Source organism: Neomonachus schauinslandi, chromosome 11 (genome assembly GCF_002201575.2).
Source record: "Neomonachus schauinslandi chromosome 11, ASM220157v2, whole genome shotgun sequence".
NCBI lineage: Eukaryota > Metazoa > Chordata > Mammalia > Carnivora > Phocidae > Neomonachus > Neomonachus schauinslandi.
In genome coordinates this window covers 52,022,365-52,042,858 of record NC_058413.1, presented here as the reverse complement: position 1 = coordinate 52,042,858, position 20,494 = coordinate 52,022,365, and the positions used below count along the sequence as shown (strand labels likewise).

General features: G+C 42.0%; 1 protein-coding gene across 4 annotated transcripts in view; it reads right to left on the bottom strand.

Moving 5' to 3' along the window:
- Positions 1-8,647: 8,647 nt before the first annotated feature.
- Positions 8,648-20,494, bottom strand: part of NUP98 (nucleoporin 98 and 96 precursor) — a 119,958-nt gene continuing 108,111 nt past the window's right edge. For 2 of the 4 annotated variants that reach the window (XM_021704644.2, XM_021704645.2), the window contains exons 30-33: positions 18,777-19,018; positions 14,441-14,595; positions 10,140-10,251; positions 8,648-10,011 (exon numbers count right to left, since the gene is read on the bottom strand). In XM_021704644.2, coding sequence (XP_021560319.1) covers positions 9,794-10,011; positions 10,140-10,251; positions 14,441-14,595; positions 18,777-19,018 — 727 coding nt within the window. In that variant the 3' untranslated portion in view covers positions 8,648-9,793. The remainder of the gene's footprint in view (positions 10,012-10,139; positions 10,252-14,440; positions 14,596-18,776; positions 19,019-20,494) is intronic. The other 2 variants (XM_021704647.2, XM_021704646.2) reach the window with 1 other exon arrangement.

Below are 20,494 nucleotides of genomic sequence, written 5' to 3'. Positions count from 1 at the left end.
GGCCTTGCTGGCAACGATGGTGTGGATGATACCTGGAAGTAAGAAGTAAGACTGAGATCTCTGCTGGGCCCTGCGGCCCTTCCAGTTCTCTGACCCTCCTATTTGTACCTGCCCTTGGATTTTAGTACTTGATCTTGGCATCTGCTCATTCTCCTCCGCTGGTCCTTGCCTCTTCTGGCCTCTGTCCCTGCCCTTGTCTCTATCCCCCTCCCCCCTTTCCTCTCACTCAGCCCCTCTGTCTCCATTTCCTTGTGTCGTTTCCTCTGGAACTCTTTCTTGCTCTTTGCCTCTTTGACTTCGGTCTTCCTTCCACTCTCTTCCTTTCTCCTTCTATTTCAGCCCCCTAACTTCCTTTCTCTGTCCCCCATACCTGGACTCCGGATGAGCCTGGCACATTCTCAGCAGGACAGGGGCAGGGACTCTCCATCAGCCCTGAGCCCTCTGAGGCACGGAGCTGCAGGCCCCTCCCCTTTGCCCTTTTCATTAGCTTATTTACAGGGTTGGGACACCTGTGCCCATGGGAACAGAGCAACTGAAGCTGACACCTCAGGTTACTGGGACCTGAATTATTCAAATTGTAATGCAGCACCCAGGCTCAGCTCAAGGCCAGCGTGGGGCGTTGGAGGGCAGAGATCCTGGGGTCAGGATCTGCAAAAGACTGGGCTTAAGGGTGTGAGGGGCCAGAGGCGTGGATGGTGTTTCCTCCTAGCTCTGCCACCATTGCTGGATTCTTTTTTTTTTTTTTTAAGATTTCGTTTATTTGTCAGAGAGAGAGAGCACAAGCAGGGGGAGAGGCAGACAGAGAAGCAGGCTCCCAGCTGAGCAGGGAGCCCAATGCGGGACTCGATTCCAGGACCCTGGGATCATGAGCAGAGCTGAAGGCAGACGCCTAACCGACTGAGCCACCCAGGCGTCCCCATTGCTGAATTTTTGAGGCTCCCTTTATTTTTTTTAAATTTATTTAAATTCCGTTAATTAACATATAGCATATCATTAGTTTCAGAGGTAAAGTTCAGTGATTCATCAGTTGCATATAACACCCAGTGCTCATTACATCACGTGCCCTCCTTAATGCCCATCACCCAGTTACCCCATCCCCCCACCTGCTTTGAGGCTCCCTTTAGATTGTCACCTCTGCCTTCAGTGAGAGATGGAGCACATCTGTCCAGGCTAGGCACTTTGTGCCAAGCAAAGCTCTCCCGTCCTGGTGGGAATGGGGATAAGCCTTAGCTGAGCTTGTGGCTCCAGGTGGCCCCACAGAGCGGGAGATGCAGCTCACATCCTCATCTCCAACTCCCTACAGCCATCCTGGTCTGAGTCTCAGTGTTCTCCCCACTGTTCTTTGTTCTGTGTTCTCCCTCTCAGCAAAGCACCCATCCCCCCCCGCCCGCCGTGACCTCAGCCAGAAATCTGGGAATTATCCTTCCTTTCTGCCCTCTCCCCCTGCAACCCAACCAGTACCCAGGTCCTGTCAGCCATGCTGCTGGGCATCCTTTGAATGTCTCACCCATGCCCAAACACCATAGGTGACATTGGGTAGCAGGGAAAACACAGGCTTTACAGGCACTTTCAGCTCTGTCTTATGAGCTGTTTGACCTGGGCAAGATACTGAAACTCTCTGGGTTTGTTTTCTCATACAGGATAATGGAATTAACAGTCCTCACTTCAGAAGGTATAAGGATTAAACGAGACAAGCAATAACACAAGGCAAGTGCCTAGCATATTGCCTGATGCACAGTAGTCAACCAAAGGTATTTATACTATAATCCCAGTGAATTAGTTCGAATATTCTATCTTCAGGAACACACACTTAGATTCACAAGCCCCCAGCCCCTGGCAACCACTATTCTAGTTTCTATCTCCATGATTTTGACTTAATAACTCATGTGAGTGGAATCATGTATTTGTCATTTTTTAAAAAGATTTTATTTATTAGAGAGAGAGAAAGTGTGTGAGCAAGAGAGAGAGCACAAGCAGGGGGGAGGGGAAGAGGGAGAGGGAGAAGCAGACTCCCTGACGAGCAGGGAGCCCGATGTTGGACTCGATCCCAGGACCTTGGGATCATGACCTGAGCCAAAGGCCGACGCTTAACTAACTGAGCTACCCAGTCACCTCTAAATCACATATTTGTTTTTTTGAGGTCAGCTGATTTCACTTTGCATAATATCTTCAAGATTCATCCATTTTGGGGCGCCTGGGTGGCCAGTTGGTTAAGCGTCTGCCTTCAGCTCAGGTCATGATCCCAGCGTCCTGGGATTGAGCCTCACATTGGGCTCCCTGCTCAGTGGGGAGCCTGCTTCTCCCGCTCCCCTTGCTTGTGTTCCCTCTCTAGCTGTCTCTCTGTCAAATAAATAAAATCTTAAAAAAAAAAAAGATTCATCCATTTTGTTACATGTCAGAACTTCCTTATTTTAAGGCTGTATATATTTTATTGGATGTATATACCACATTTTCCTTATCCATTCATTCCCTGAGGAATACTTTTTAGGTTGCTTCCACATTTTAGCTAGTGTGAATAATGCTACTCCATATGGAAGTAGAAATATTTCTTCAAGACTTTGCTTCAGTTCTTTTGGATTATATACCCAGAGATGGAATGCAGCACCAGGTCATATGGTAATTCTATTTTTTATATTTTGAGGAATCGCTATACTACTTTCTACAGTGGCTATAATATTTTTTTCCCCACCAACAGGGTACGAAGATTCCCATTTCTCCACATCCTTACCAGGAGCTGTTATTTTATTTTGTTTGTTTTTATACTAGCCGTCCTAACGGGTATAAGGTGGTATGTCACTGTATTTGATTTACATTTCCATAATAACTAGTGGTTGAGCATCGTATCATGTGTTTATTGGCCATTTGTATGTCTTCTTTGGAGAAATGTCTATTCAAGTCTTTTGTCCATTTATTAAATTGGGTTTTGTTGTTGTTGTGTTCTAGGAGTTCTCTCTGTATTCTGGATATTAATTCCTTATGAGGTATATAATTTGCATATGTTTTCTTCCATTCTATGGGTTGCTTTTTACTCAGTTGATTTATTTTTTTGGTGAACAAAATTTTAAATATTTTTTAAAGTCCAATTTGTCTATATATTATTTTTTTTGCCTGCACCTTGGAAGTCATATCCAACAAATAATTGCCATATCCAATGTTGTGAAGCTTTTACCCTATGTTTTCTTCTAAGAGTTTTATAGTTTTAGTTCTTATGTTTAAGTCTTTGACCCATCCTTAATTTTTGTGAATGGTGTTTAGATAAAGGTCCAACTTCATTTCTTTGCATGTGGATATCCAGTTTTCCTAGCATCATTTGTTGAAAAGACTGTCCTTTCTCCCATTGAATGGTCTTGGCACCCTTATCAAAAATCATTTGACCATATATGTAAGGGTTTATTCCTGGGCTCTCTGTTCTAGTCCATTAGCCTATATGTCTGTTTTTATGCCCATACCACACTGTTTTGATTACTATGGCTTTGTAGTAAGCTTTAAAGTCAGGAAATGTGAGTCCTCCAGCTTTGTTCTTTCTCAAGACTGTTTTGGTAGGGTATGACTATAAAAGGATAGGAAGAGGGAGTTTTTTGGGTGACAGAACATTTTATTTTATTTTTTTAAAGATTTTATTTATTTATTTGAGACAGAGAGAATGAGAGACAGAGAGCATGAGAGGGAGGAGGGTCAGAGGGAGAAGCAGACTCCCTGCCGAGCAGGGAGCCCGATGCGGGACTCGATCCCGGGACTCCAGGATCATGACCTGAGCCGAAGGCAGTCCATTAACCAACTGAGCCACCCAGGCGCCCCGACAGAACATTTTATATTATGACTATGGAGTGGTTATACAAATCTGTATGTATTGAAATTAACAGAAATGCATACCAAAAGAAAAGTGAATTTTCCTATATAATAACAAAATATAAATTAAAATCAATTTAGTTGGTTCATAACTAATGTAATGCAGGTTTACTGTACCTGCCAAAGAAGAAGGATAAGAGTGAGTGGTTGGTATTTGGTGTGAGGGTGAAATACATATTCTTTTTTCCTGTACCATTTTCCTCAATAATTATTCAGTCTTTTGGGGGCACAAGAAATTACACTTAAAAATAATGTTTTGCAGGGGCACTGGCTGGCTCAGTTGGTAGAGCATGCAACTCTTGATCTCGGGGTCATAAGCCCCACGTTTGGGGTAGAGTTTACTTAAAAAAAAAGTTTTGCAGAATACCTCAAGGGCAAAATAAAGGTTAACTTCAAGAGTGCTTCAAGACAGCAAGGAAGTAGTGCACATACAGGAGGCCCAAGAGTTAAACATGCTTTTTATCTGTTTAGCTTCAATTTGCAAAACAACACATTTGGGATTCATTTACATATGACACACAATTCAAATTCTTGGGGCACCTGGGTGGCTGAGTTGGTTAAACGTCTGCTCAGGTCATGATCCCAGGTTCTGGGATTGAGCTCTGTGTTGGCGTTGGGCTCCTTGCTCAGCAGGGAGTTTGCTTCTCCCTCTCCCTCTGCCCCTCCCCCTCACTTGTGTGCTCTCTCTCAAATGACCAGTCAAGAGGGTTCTTGGTTTCACACGGGATAAAAATCAAATTTGAGCCAGCAGGTGGTGAAAGCAATTTATTAAAGATATATACATAGGGAGAGAGAGAGAGTATCTGGGAGACTTAGAAAGAAAAAGTAAATGAATTTCATCTTTGTTCAGGGCCTGGGGGTTTTATTGGGGATGGTGGTCTAGTGTATGTGTCCTCTCAGGCATTCAGGAACTGGTTAGAACAAAGACGAGGGCCCAGGTGTTACTGCTTGGAGCCAGGAGGTCTTGGTGTTGGGATGTCTGGCTCCCGTGGTGTGGAATGCACATGATAGCTTCCTCTGGTCATTCTCACCTGGTCCTTCCTTAGATGTTATTTATTCTAGAGAATCATTAACTCTCCGTCCCTTACAAGGAGGATATAGGCTATTTGCATTACAAGGCATGTGTAAAGTGCATTGGGGGTGCAGGTCCAGCAAGAATAGAAGCCAGAAAAGTAGCAAAAGAAAAAAACCCAGCTTTTTCTCTCCTGGGGTCCCTTCAGTTTCCCTGTCTCATTTCCGTAGTATAGTCTCTGACTAGAGACTGATGTGTAAATTGGTGTTTACCTGAAAAAAAAAAAAAAGCTAAAATATTTCTTATAACATATTTACTGTATTTTGGGGTGAAAATGTTATATTGAAAAAAAATCCAAAAGTTTGTGGGTAACTTTTAAGAAGCAGTGGGGGTGGTGGGGGTGGGAACACAAAGTAAAAAAAAATTAACTGCACAGTAACTATATGATTTAAGTCTCTATTTTGAAAATAATGAATCAACACATACAAAAAGACAAGGGATATACAATAATGAAATAATGACTCTTAGCCCTGATTATCATTAGATGGAAGGTTGATGGGAAGTTATATAAAGGGTGAATAAGACTGACAACACCTAAATCAATAATCTTAACATCACTGAAAGTGGGACAACCAAACATGAGTCTTCTGAAGTGATAAAACACACCACCATCTGTTAACTGGTGGGGGGTGGAGGGGGCTGCTGAGAGAAGTAAACTGAATCTAATCAAGCCTCTAGATCTAACCAGCAGTATTTAGGAAGTAAAGGGGAGTATAATAGGAAGGAGCGGTATATAGGAAGTAGAGGCACAACCAGCCAAACCTAGAATGTTCTGGTTCTCGAATCTAATGATTTTTTTTTTTTAAAGATTTTACTTATTTGACAGAGAGAGACACAGCGAGAGAGGGAATACAAGCAGGGGGAGTGGGAGAGGGAGAAGCAGGCTTCCCGCCGAGCAGGGAGCCCGGTGCGGGGCTCCATCCCAAGACCTGGAATCATGACCTGAGCCGAAGGCAGACGCCCAACGACTGAGCCACCCACGTGCCCCCTGGTTCTCGAATCTAAAGGACAAATGACCCAGTTACTTTAACAAAGGGCATTAAAAAAAAGGGGGGGGGGGGGAAGAACATTGGTAATAGATTAAGATACTTGAGACTTAAAAAAAAAATCAAATGTAAAGTGTGGACCATGTTGAGATCCTAATTCAAACAATTCAACCATGGGGTGCCTGGGTGTCTCAGTTGTGTCTGACTCTTAATTTCAGCTCAGGTCATGATCTCAGGGTGGTTGGTTCGAGCCCGGCATTGGGCTCCACACTCAGCACGGAGTCTGCTTGAGATTCTCTCTCTCCCTCTGCCCTTCCACACCATGCTCATGCAGGTTCTCTCTCTCAAAAATAAATAAATCTCAAACAATTCAACCATAAAAATATAGTTTGAGACAAGTGGGGAAATTTGGAAATGCAGAGGGCATTAGTTGCTATCTAGGAATTATTGTTAATTTTGTTGGTAGGACAAGGGTGCTGTGACTGTGTTTAAAAAAATTTACCTGTTAGTGGGGTGGCTGGGTGGCTCAGTCGGTTAAGTCTCTGACCCTTGATTTCAGCTCAGGTCATGATCTCAGGGTCATCAGATTGAGCCCCACATCAGGCTCTGCCCTGGGTGTAGAGCCTGCTTAAGATTCTCCCTCTCCTTCTGCCCCTCCCCCCATTCACACATGCCGTCTCTAAAAAAAAAAAAAAAAAAAAAATCACCTGTTAGAAATGCTTAGGTATTGATGAAATGATCTGCCTTAGAAATACCATTGTGGGGTGGGTAGAATAACAATGGAGGTAAAGATGAAGTAATATTGGAGGATTGTCACAAATGTTCTTTGTGGATTCATTATACCATTTTACTTTTTCATAGGTGAAAATCCCTACAGTAAAAGGTTAAAAAAAACCCTTAGGAAAACATAAGAAATGAATGCAGAAATCAATACATTACAATACAGAACTCTGGTACAATTGGGTCAATAAGAGGAAGAGCTGATTCTTTAAAACGGAACAAAAAATCTAGAGTAATTTTCTGTTAATACAAAGTAGCAACTGAGTCAAAGAGTAAAACATCTGAAAAGCGCAGCTACTCTGCAGGCCTTGGCTTGGCTAATCCAACATTTAATCTCCAAAATTTTCCTGACTTTGATTTTGGCATTACTCCAGCACTCTGCCAAGGAAATACACTTATTTTGGATGTTGTATGATTCTACAAGTCTGTTGAGTTTTGAGAAAATGGATTCCTGCTTTTAGATTATTTAGAAACTTAAAATTTTTTTATTTATTTTTTTTTAGAGAAATACTATTTTTTTAAAAGATTTTATTTATTTGACAGAGCGAGAGAGGGAACACAAGCAGGGGGAGTGGGAGAGGGAGAAGCAGGCTCCCCACTGAGCAGGGAGCCTGACATGGGGCTCGATCCCAATCTTTATCATTAACTTTGGTGGGGTTTTTTGTTTTTTTTAAGATTTTATTTATTTGACAGAGACACAGTGAGAGCCGGAACACAAGCAGGGGGAGAGGGAGAGGGAGAAGCAGGCATCCCGCAGAGCAGGGAGCCCGACGCGGGGCTCAATCCCAGGACCCTAAGATCATGACCTGAGCCAAAGGCAGAGGCTTAACGACTGAGCCACCCAGGCGCCCCTATCATTAACTTTGAACTGTAACTTGTCTCTGATGTAACACAGCTGCTATGATAAACATTTGACTTAGAGCCATATATATATATATATGAAATACTAGTTTTAAGAGTAAATACTGCCCATATTCACAATTCTTAACACTTCTAAAGGCTAACCATTTCTATAGCACACTCTCTTTTCACAAAACACCTCTCACGAGGAAACCACAACAGGACTTCTTTGCCAGAAGCCCGGCAATGCTCTGTGACTCAGGTTCACAGTCAGTAATGGAGGGAGATTCCCAGGAGTTACCCTTGTCCTTGGGGTTCTAAATTAAAGGGAAGCCCCAGATCCACTCTGCTTTATCTCCAAATTCCTCCATGTCCCAGTATCTTTGGCCTAATCTTAACTGGAATTTGCTCACACCTTCAGTTTAACAGAAAAAAAAAAAAAAAAATCCAAATAGTACACATCAGACTTATTCATTCACTCTGGAAAACAGCTTTGTTTAGCAGCAACATTCATGACCATCATCTCCTTTACACAATGGAAAATGAAATTAAGAGTAAAGTGTGACCTGAGATTTAAAAACAAACAAAACCCCCAGAACAGAAGATCCAGGCTTTGAATCCTAAGTATATTCCTAAGGGCAATGAGACTCTTCCCCTATCCCCCACTGGGAAGCCAAGCACATAAATATATGCTTATAAAGGTATTTATATAAATATAAGCAGTCAGGGGCACCTGGGTGGCTCAGATGGTTAAGCGTTTGCCTCTGGCTCAGGTCATGATCCCAGGGTCCTGGGATCAAGCCCTACATCAGGCTCCCTGCTTAGCGAGGAGTCTACTTCTCCCTCTCCCTCTGCTGCTCCCCCTTCCCCCTCCTCGAGCTCTCTCACTCTCTCAAATGAATGGATAAAATCTTTATATATGTATAAGTAGTCAGGATTAATTAACAGTCTCAACCCCCTCACCCTAAATTTGCCCTAATAAATTTAGCCTTTGACTGTTCTTTCTTTAACCCATGACCCATCTCCCTTTAGACTGCAAATCAACTGAGGCCACTGTAAAGATCCTTGGAGTAAGAAGGCTCAAAAAACACAAAGGGAAAGCCAAGAGCAGGAATGCTATAAACATTTTATTTTTTTAAGAAAGTAGCTTCAGAAAAAGAGGAAAATAATCTAGATCATTTATTTATATATATATATACTTTTTAATAAAAACCTTTACATAATCTTCATGCATAAAGACCCAGAGGTGGCCATGTTGTCCATGACAGCCCTAATACCAGCTGTCGCAGGCCTTTACCTGGGACTCCCCACAGCTGAGAGCAGTGTAGTAAAGGCCCTCCTCTTGCCCGTAAAGTCCAGCTCCTTGCCTGCCTCAGTAATGGTTCTATGTTCTGGGACTGGAGACAATGGGTAGGAAATGCTTTGGGCTAGAATAGGAAGGACAGGGAGGGCTACCCAACCTGCCACGTTTTATCCAAACTCTTCAGGCAAATCCAGACACGAAGCCTGGCAAGATGACTGAAAACCAGGGACCAAACTGAATTCTGGAGCTTCCCAGGGACATGGAGTCTGTGACCAAGAGTTCCTGCACATAGTAGGAAAGGTTTGATGTTCATGGAACATTCAAGGCAGGAAGAAACAAGCCTTGAAGATTCATCCCTCCACGGCAGGCACTCACTTCTACCCTATATGAGTCAGAAATGACTATGTTCTGCTTCCTAACTCAGTCCAACCCTCTTTTGACTCTAAAACAGTGTTAACTCATAAACCTACTTAAGAGACAAATTCTCCTTCCTTCTGTGGATAGTTTATCTGTTAAGGAAGGACAGTCCTTGATCAACACATTTGTCCTAGTATAAAAGGGCTGAGGTAGGAGTAGGGTAGCAGGTTGGCACAGAGGGTCACAAGATCCAGAACAGCTGAGGGGGGGAAAGGATTCCCTGGTTCTCTGGAGGGAATTCTGTGAAAGGTATTTTATTGACCGTGTTTTAGAAAGGCGGGGGGGGGGGGGGGGGAGAAGAATGATCTTAAAGATGGTAAAAAAAGAGACTTGGCTCCTTTTTTGGGTTCTAAAAGCCCTTATGCTTTGTTCAGTATTAAGAAAAGCCCTGAACAAATGGAGGATGCTGCTTGGGGCAGCAGGAAAAGAGGATGGATTCCATAGCCAGCCAAGAGAATGGCAAACAGTGCCAATCAACTCAATGCAGGGGATCTCTGTGTGGTGAGTGTGAATGAGCATGTGAGTGTGGTAGGAAGAACTTGGGGTTCACTGGCTCCCAACAGTCAATTCTCGCAGGTAGGACTGTGTGAGGCCGCGCAGTTCCTCCAAGGCATAGTCCTCAGGCATGGGGAGCTGGCCAACGTGGGGAGCCAAGAGGCCCAAAGGGACTCGCTGAGGGTCTGGTGTTGAGTCGGAGGTTGTTTCAGGGGCACGCTGAAGGCTCCATACCACCCGCAGCAGGTTGGCTGCACGTTTGGCCATGTCTGGAGAGAAAAAAATGAAGTGGGCATCAAGGATGCGGGGTGGCAAGGGTGGGCATCGGGGCAGAGGTATAATAATTGTAAAGACAGGAAGCAAGCAGGCAGGAAGCAGGGAGAGTCTGGAGGCTTACCTGACTGGGCCAGGAGATCCTTGGCATTGTAACACTGCATCTGCTGTATGCGACTGCACAGTGAGATCACTTTGGCATGTAACTGCTCCAGCTCATAAACTGAGCAATCCACCTACAAAGGAGCAGAGAAACCAATTAGGTCAAGAAGAGCTCCCATCACCCCAATTCCATCCACAGAATGACTATGCAAAACTCTGAAACAACAGGAAAAAACCCAGGAGGCTGGCAGGCAGTGTCATGTCACCACTCTCCAGCCTAATCACTGAGGACAAAACACAACCTCAGCAGTAATCCACAAGAGGCAAGTAACACAGTATACAAAGCCTTGAACTGGGCAAGCTTTGAGATCAGCATATCTTAAGAGCTTGACCACTATCTTCAGTGTCATCCCCATTACATCCTTTTCCCTACCATATGGTAGCCAGAGTGATGTTTCTTTTTTTTTTTTTTTTAAAGATTTTATTTATTTGACAGAGAAAGACACAGCGAGAGAGGGAACACAAACGGGGAGTGGGAAAGGGAGAAGCAGACTCCCTGCCGAGCAGGGAGCCCGATGCGGGACTCGATCCAGGGACTCCAGGATCATGACCTGAGCCGAAGGCAGTCGCTTAACCAACTGAGCCACCCAGGCGCCCCAGAGTGATGTTTCTAAAAAGCAAGTCTGTATTTTTTTTTTTTTTAAGTCTATTTTTTTAAGTAATCTCTACCCCCACCATGAGGCTTGAACTCACAACCCCAAGATCAAGAGTCACATGCTCTTCTGAGTCAGCCAGGAACCCTGTATTTTTATTCTTTACTTACATTTTGAATATTTTCAGCAGCATCTTATTCCTGTTTGTCTCACATATGACTCTTGGTTGGCCCCCCCTCTCAAACTCTTACATTAAACCACCCTACTTGCTAAGTGTCCTATCATCTCCTCCTTCTCTAAATGCTCACCCAACCCTTCCACAAAGCATCTCTCTCATTGAATCTACTTTTGGGGGGCTTTGCAGAATCTACCATTTAATGCCTCTGCAAGAATTTTTTCTTTAAAGATTTAGTTATTTATTTATTTGAAGGGGGCGGGGGGTGCACAAGCAAGGGAAGCAGGAGGGGCAGAAGCAGGCTCCCCGAGCAGGGAGCCTGATCATGACCTGAGCCAAAGGCAGATGCTTAATTGACTGAGCCACCAAGGCACCCCAGCCTCTGCAAGTATTCTTTTATCCACAAGAATCAAGTCTTTAACTGGACTTTTAAAGGTGGTAAATACGATGAGGTCTTTGCTCTCAAGAAACTCATAAAAAAAAAACTGTGAGAGATAAACCCTGAAGAATCACAAGCTATGCAGATCATTCAAGCAGCGTGATATGGCAGAAAAACTGGATGGTACTTCAGATTGGGAGATCAGAAAAGGCTTCCCTGGGGAGGGTCATATCCTCGTGGAGACCTGAACAACAAGGAGAGGGGCAAGCTTTCTAGGCAAAGAGAACAGCTAAAACTACAAGATGCAAATGCAAAGAAAACTTAGGTGGGTAAAATGCAGAGTTTAAAGAGGAGAAGAGAAGAAGATAAAACTGGAGAAGTTTTATACACTAGAGGATCATAACTGGAGGTCCTCAGTATTGGGAGTCTGTGACCTTGGACTGAGAAATGTAACATTTATTTTTACTAACTTTTTACTAAACATTAGCATTTACTTACTAATGAAGATGTCAAGCAATAACTGAGACTTTGTCATCAACAGACATCATGGCTATTTTCATATTACATTACAGTTGTTAGTGATTTTTAAATATAGTACTTCAAAATTAGAGTAGTTAGGAGATCCACTGCTAGGCTTGTTAAATTTAAGATGTTAAATAAACCACTTATTACCTTAAGTTCTTAATATTTTGATAACTGTATTTTAACATATTGGTTTCCTTTGTAATCCCATGAATTTAAATTTTATGCATTAAAACACATTAGACAGCCATCCATGAGCTTCACCAGACTGTCAAGGAGGTCCATAGCAAAAAAAGGTAAGAATTATTGATGCAGAGCTTTGTAAGACTTGCTAAGGAGCACTTTATTCTAAGTGAAATGAGAATCCACTGGAAGGTTTTAGACGAGAGTGAGATGATACGTCTTGTGTATTAGAAAAATAACTCTGGTTGCTGCATGGTGTCTACTATAGCAGGCCAGGTGAGAGATTCTGTGGCTTTACTACACCTACACGCTCCCCTCTCCACTCCAAACCACCTTATTCAAAGTTCCCTGGACAGTTGCCTGGGTGGCTTAGTCAGTTGAGTGGCTGACTCCCGATTTAGGTTTAGGTCATGATCTCAGGGTTTTGGGACTGAGCCCCATGTCGGCATGGAGTCTGCTGGAGACTGTCTCGCTCCCTCTGCACCTCCCCCACTCATTCACGCTTTAAATAAATAAATAAATAAATAAATAAATAAAATGGACAAAATGAATGACTGAATATCTTACAAAAACAAAAACCAAGTCCCCTGGAAGCACTATCATCTCTCTGATCTCTAGGCTCATACTCATGCTATTCCCTCTGTTGAAACGTTCTGTCCCACCCATCCTCTTTTTTCATCCTTAGGGAGCTTAGGTGCCACTTCTAGAAAGTCTTATTGACTCCCTCAGACTGGGTTAGGTACTCCGTTTATGTGCTGCTACAAAACACTCTTTGCTTAATCCCTACACTTACCATTCTATAGTAACTGCTGGCTTACCCATATATATATCTTCCTCACCAAAATTATTACTTTGGTAAGGGCAAAACATATACTACTGCTTACCTTTATATCCCCCAAATCCACCAGTGCTTGGGACATAGTAAGTTCGCAAAAACTAGGTTATATAAATGTATTAATATTCAACTAGAAAAGAGTTTTCTTCAGTGATAATAGAGGTGATGCTCTTAATTTTTAAAAGTGTAGCAAATAATATTAATTTATCCTAAAAGTGTAACAAATAATAAATTATGCATATTATATGCCCGGCGCTGTGTTAGTAGGGATTTTGATAAGGATAACAGATAACAATTACTAAGCACTTAATATATATAGTCTGCTAAAACACTTTAAGTATATTTTAATCGTTATGACAACTGTCAGATATCTACGATAATCTGTGCTCCACCTGCCCCCCCCACCCCCACTTTTCAGAGGAGACAAAGAGAGGCTAATTTATTTGCTTAAGGTCACATAGCTAGTGAGGGAGGGAACCATGAATTGAACCTAACCGTTTGGCTACAGAACTTGATTCTTACCCTCTATACTCTATTGCCTTTAATTTTAAAGATGATCTCCCCAAAAGGAGCTCATGATAACCTAAAGACAGATGTGGGTAAGTAATTAATAAGAGTCAGTAAACAAATGTACCAAGTGCTTTGACAGCAAAAAAGAAAGTGCGATTAACATTTCTTAGGGGAAAAGGAGAACAAAGTAGAGTTTACAGCAATGTAGATCTTAAAGGATGTGTGTGTGCTGAAGAGTGAAATAAAACAAACTTTGCTGGAAACACCATGAGTAATTTAGTGTGATGAGAGCAGAGCAGGTTGGCAACTGGAATGCGGGTTAACACTATTAGAAGGCAGGAGTGACAGGTAAAAACCTCTATGTGGGCTTGAATTCTATGTTTGAGCGTCTGGTCTTTGTGCTATAAGCAATTGAGGCCTATCTTATGACTACTGAGACTGACCCCAATATATTTTGATGAAGATTAAAAAAAACCCTGTAATACTTGGAATGTTAAAACATGCCAAATGGGGAGCCTGGGTGGCTCAGTCGGTTAAGCGACTGCCTTCGGCTCAGGTCATGATCCCAGGGTCCTGGAATCGAGTCCCGCATCGGGCTCCCTGCTCTGCGGGGAGCCTGCTTCTCCCTCTCCCACTCCCCCTGCTTGTGATCCCTCTCTGTCAAATAAATAAATAAAATCTTTAAAAAACAACAACAACAAAAAAAACATGCCAAATTATGTGTGAAACAATTACTACCTTCACCAAATCTCTGACCTTACTCTCTCTCTCATCCCTGAGCCTTTCACTCAAAGGAGGGCTGGACAAGGGGAGGAGACTATAAGTGGACAAGCCGCAGGAATGTCTACTGTACATACTACTTGGTAATAAGCTCAAAAGTTTTTTTAAGTTTTGATATAGCTGTCATAGTGACTACAGCAAATTAGCCTCATCAAAACGTTCCTCCTGCACTGACAGTTCTCTGCCAATGAGTTTTTCAAGTGGTTGCTCAGAACTTTTGAGGTCTCTGTGGCTTTAAGGGCCAGGGAAAAGGAAAACCAAGTAGTAGTTTAAGGAATTCAGGTACCTGCTGTATCCGGTGAAGCATCTCAATGATCCGAATATAGTCCAAGTAAACAAGCCCAGATGTTTCCCAGTCCTGGATTAGGCTGCTGCGCTCTGGAGGTGCCAGGTCTTCCAAGAACCCCTTCAGGTAGTCATAGTTCTCATTAATGATGGCATCTGAAGAAACAAAATATTAAACACTCTGTCTACACAACTATATGGTTCTCAAAAGTACAGAGAGAACATGGCAGAAATCTAAAACAGGAAGGAAGGGGAAATAATGTTGGGTCAGACTAGAGAATTACAAGTAGGTATCTTGAAATTCTCCAAAGAAAATGTGAAAAATTTCTTGCTTCAGTTCCCCAAACAGAGATTTCTGGTGGGTTTTTTTTTTCTGTTTTCTCTTTTTAAAATTTGAGACATAATTGACCTATAATATTATGTTAATTTCAGGTACACAAAATAATGATTCAATACTTGTTTATATTGCAAATGATCACCACAATGTCTAGTTAGTATCTGTTATCACAGAGAGTTACAGAATTCTTTTTCTTGTGATGAGAACTTTTAAGATTTACTCTATTAGCAACTTTCTGTTTTTTTAAAGATTTTATTTTTAAGCAATCTCTATATCCAGCATGGGGCTTGAACTCACAACCTGAGAACAAGAGTTGCATGCTTTTGTTACAATACATTATTAGTATGGTTAATGTATATTTGTATATACATACACGTACACATGTATATATGTGTAACATATATTTCATCCTCATGACTTAAATATTTCATAACTGGAAGCTTGTACCTTTTGACTCCCTTCACTCATTTTGCCAACCACCAATCTGTTTTCTGTATCTATAAGCCATTTTCTTTTTTAAAGATTCCACATACAAGTGAGATCATACAGTATTTGTCTTTCTCTGACTTATTTCACTTAGCGTAATGCCTTGAGGTCCATGCATATTGTTGCAAATGTTAAGATTTCATTCTTCTTTATGGCTGAGTAATATTCCATTGTATATGTATACAATGCATATATACACACATGCACACACACATTTCCCTTATCCATTCATCTACTGATTTCATTTCCCTATCTTGGCTATTGTAAATAATGTTGCAATGAACATGGGGCTGCATATTTCTTTTCGAGTTGTGTTTTTGTTTTCTTTGGATAATTATGGAGTAATTTGGATAATTATGGAATGGCTAGATCATATGGTAATTCTACTTTTAATTTTTTGAGGAACCTCCATGTTGTTTTCCATAGTGGCCACACCAATTTACATGCCCACCAACAGTGCACAAGGATTCCCTTTTCTCCACATCCTCACGAACCTTGTTATATCTTTATGACAATAGCAATTCTAACAGGGATGAGGTGGTATCTCATTATGGCTTTGATTTGAATTTCTGATTAGTGATGTAGAGCATCATTTCATTGTAACTGCTGGCCATCTGTATATGTTTTCTTTAGAAAAATGTCCACTCAGGGGCACCTGGGTGGCTTAGTTGTTGAGCGTCTGCCTTCGGCTCAGGTCATGATCCTAGGGTCCTGGGATCGAGCCCCACATCGGGCTCCCTGCTCCACGGGAAGCCTGCTTCTCCCTCTCCCACTCCCCCTGCTTGTGTTCCCTCTCTCGCTGTGTCTCTGTCAAGTAAATAAATAAAATCTTAAAAAAAAAAAAGAAAAATGTCCACTCAGATCCTCTAATTTTTTAAAGATTTTTTTTGGTTATTTTTACGAGTTCTTTAAATATTTTGGAGGTTAACCCTTTATCAGATAAATGATTTACACTTTCTCCCATTCCTAGGTTGCCTTTTCATTTTGTTGATGGTTTCCTTTGAAGCTATGCAGAAACTTCTTTTAGTTTGATGTAGCCCCATTTATTTCTCCTTTTGTTGCCTTGGATTTTGGTGTCCCATCCAAAAAAAAAAAATCATCACCAAGATGGGTGTCAAGGAGCTTACTGCCTATGCCTATGTTTTCTTTTAGTTTTATGCTTTTGGGTCTTACAGTTTAAGTCTTTTTTTTAGATTTTATTTATTTGACAGAGAGAGCACAAGCAAGGGGAGCGGCAGGCAGAGGGAGAAGGAGAAGCAGGCTCCCCACTGAGCAGGGTGCCCAATGCAGGGCTTGATCTCAGGACCCTGGGATCATGACCTAAGCCAAAGGCAGACACTCAACCGACTGAGCCACCCAGGTGCCCTGGAGTTTAAGCCTTTACCCATTTTTTTTTTTTTTTTAGATTTTATTTATTTGACAAGAGAGAGACACAGCGAGAGAGGGAACACAAGCAGGGGGAGTGGGAGAGGGAGAGGGAGAAGCAGGCTTCCTGTGGAACAGGGAGCCCAATGCGGGGCTTGATCCCAGGACCCTGGGATCATGACCTGCGCCGAAGGCAGACGCTTAATCACTGAGCTACTCAGATGCCCCAAGCCTTTACCCATTTTGAGTTAATTTTTGTACATGGAATTAGATAGTGGTCCGGCTTAATTCTTTTGCATGTGGCTGTCCAGTCTTCCCAACACCATTTATTGAAAAAACTGTATATTCTTGGTTCCTCTGTCATAAATTAATTGACCACATATGTGGGTTTATTTCAGGTCTCTCTATTCTATTCCAATTATCTATGTGTCTGTTTTCAGGCCTATACCATACTGTTTTGATTATGCTTTGTAATTGAGTTTGAAATCAGGGAATGTGATGTCTCCAGTTTGTTCTTCTTTCTCAAGATCACTTTGGCTACTGGAGGTCTTTTGTGGTTCCACACAAATTTTAGTTATTTGCTCTAGCTCTGTGAAAAATGCCATTGGAATTTTGACAGGAATTACAGTGAATCTGTAGACTGTTTTAGGTAGTAAGGACATTTTAACAACATTAATTCTTCCAGATCACAAGCATGGGTATCTTTCCATTTCTTTGTGTCTTTATTTGATCAATGTCATAGTTTTCAGGATACAGGTCTTTGACCTCCTTGGTTAAATTTATTCCTAAGTACTTTTATTCTTTTTGATGCAATTGAAAATGGGATTGCTTTCCTTTTAAAGATTTTATTTATTTGTGAGAGAGAGCGAGTGAGTGCACAAGTAGGGGGAGTGGCAGGCAGAGGGAGAAGTAGGCTCCCCGCTAAGGAAGGAGCCCAATGCAGGACTTGATCCCAGGACCCTGGGACCATGACCTGAGCCGAAGGCAGATGCTTACCTGACTGAGCCACCCAGGTGTCCCTGGGATTTTCTTAATTCCTCTTTCTCATAATTCATTATTAGTGTATAGGAATGCAACAGAAGTGGTAACAGTGGGAACCCTTCCTTGTCTTCTTCCTGATCTTAGAGGAAAAGCTAAAAGCTTTTCACCATTGAGCATGTTAGCTATGGGCTTGTCATATATGGACTTTATTACTGAGGTAGTTCCTTCTATACCAACTAGTTTTTGTTACAAATGGATGTTGAATTTACCAAATGCTTTTTCTGCATCTATTGAGATGATCATATGATTTTTATCCTTCATTTTGTTAATGTGGTGTGTCACACTGATTGATTTGTAAATGTTAAACCATCCCTGTTATAAATCTCATTTGATCATGGTGTATAATCCTTTTAATGTATTGCTGAATTTGGTTTGCTAATAATTTGCTGAGAATTTCTGCATCTATCCCTGGTGAACCATCAGCTTCTCCAATGATATTGGTCTGTACTTTCCTTTTCTTATGGTATCCTTGTCTGGTTTTGGTATCAGGGTAATGCTGGCCTTATAAAGTAAGTTTGGAAATGTTCTCCCCTCTATTTTTTGGAAGAGTTTGAGAAGGATTGGTATTAATTCTTTGAATGTTTGGTAGAATTCATTAGTGAAGCCATCTGGTCCTGGACTTTTACTTGTAGGGCGTTTTTTTGATTACTGATTCAATCTGCTTTACTACTAATTGGTCTGTTCAGATTTTCTATTTCTTCCTGATTCAGTCTTGGAAGGCTATGTTTCTAGGAATTTATCCAATTCTTCTAGGTTGTCCAATTTGTTGGTATATAACTGTTCATAGTAGTCTCTAATGATCCTTTGTATTTCTGTGGTATCAGTTATAATGTCTCCTTATTCATTCTGGTAGATAAAATTCCCTAAACACACAAGGAGTTCAACATAATTCATGTATATCAATCATAACCTTGGCAAATAGTAAAGTAAACAACCTGTCAACCCCTGCCCAAGTTTCTTCTGCACAGAGAACTTTTGCAAAGTGTAATCTGATTCAAGACTGCAAAGTTCCAGAACATCATCTCCGGCCTGACTAATCATGGGGTTCTGGGGTTGGAAGAATTTGGGGTGATTCCAGGAGACACAGGCCCTAGTCTGAAGCACTCACCAGAAGCTAAGTGCTTGATGATGAATTTGTGGCAGCGGTTCCAGTGTCCAGCTTTAAATAAATAGAGGGCCTCCAAGTGCTTGTCAGATTCCATGTGTGCTCGAACTGCTTTGGCCTCATTAATCCACTCAGCAGGCACACAAAGCTTCTGGGTCAGGAAAGTCTCCTTAGCCCAAGATTCCGGGGTCTCTAATAGTTGGCAGTGCCGGGTAAGCAGCTCTCGAACCGCCTTCTCACGCATGCTGTAGGAAGAAAGACAATGCTGAATACATCCTATCCTCACTGATGGAGAAGGCTGCCTCAGCCAGGGCAGAGTGACCCCTGAGATAGTCTCTCAAACTACAGGTCTTAAAAATGAGTAAACCACTTCAAACTTCACTTAAAAAAAAAAAAAAAAAAAAAAGAGGCATATCACCATTTATTTTTTAAATAAAATAGAAGTATCTAAGCACATTATAGTTTCATGATCAAAAAACAGTGAAAACTAATACTCTAGGGAAGATTGTCCAGTGCTAAGAAAAGGCTTTCCCTCTTTTTTATTTTCTTCCTAGTAACAGGAGATCAAGGACTAGGATAGGAGAATCCTATTCTCCACAGAGTAGTTCTTTGTAGTTCATTTCCAACCTTCTCCCTTCCTCTTCTCCCATATGGTCAGTACAAGTAAATGAATTAGTTTTGAAAGGTAAGGTCTCTTCCAGGTCCTTGTTTGCTTTTTTCCCTTCAAAGCCATCAGCTTTCCTAATTCATTTTCTCTCTGCCTCTAGATTTAGGCTACCCTCTTTTTGGTCTCAAGGCCCCTTAAGGAGAGTCCTTTCCTATCTGGGCCAAAGGACCAGCCATTTATTTATTTTTCTTTTAAAAGATGTTATTTAGGGCGCCTGGGTGGCTCAGTTGGTTAAGCGACTGCCTTCGGCTCAGGTCATGATCCTGGAGTCCTGGGATCGTGTCCCGCATTGGGCTCCCTGCTCAGCGGGGGGTCTGCTTCTCCCTCTGACCCTCTTCCCTCTTGTGCTGTCTCTCATTCTCTCTCTCTCAAATAAATAAATAAAATCTTTAAAAAAAATAAAAGATGTTATTTATTTCAGAGGGCGAGAGAGTGGGAGAGAGCCGGGGGGGGGATGGGCAGAGGGAGAGGGAGAATCTCAAGCAGCGCAGAGCCCTATGCGGGGTTTGACCCCACTACTCTGAGATCATGATCTGAGCCGAAATCAAGAGTCGGACGCTCAACAGACTCAGCCACTCAGGTGCCACAAAGGACCATATTTATTTATTTGAGGGAGAGCAAGAGAACACAAGCAGGGAGATTGGGAGAGGGAGAGGGAGCAGCAGGCTCCCTGCTGAGCAGGCTCAATCCCACGACCCTCGGATCATGTTCCCACGACCCTGGGATCATGACCTGAGCTGAAGGCAGACGCTTAACTGACTGAGCCACCCAGGCGCTCCCCAAAGGACCAGATTTAAATATCAAATCAAAACTAGTTTCCTCGTCTTAGAATCTTTTCTGAACACCTTTTCAAGGATCTTCTCAAGGCTTTCCACGGACCCCCAATCTCAACTGCTTCGTTTCTAAAATTCTTTATCAGGCGGCACCTGGCTGGGTCAGTCAGAAGAGCAGGGTCCTGAGTTTGAACCCCATGTTGAGTGTAGAGATGACATACATAAAAAAACAAAATAAATTGAAAAATTCATTTAAAAAAATCCTTTATCAGAAAATAGGC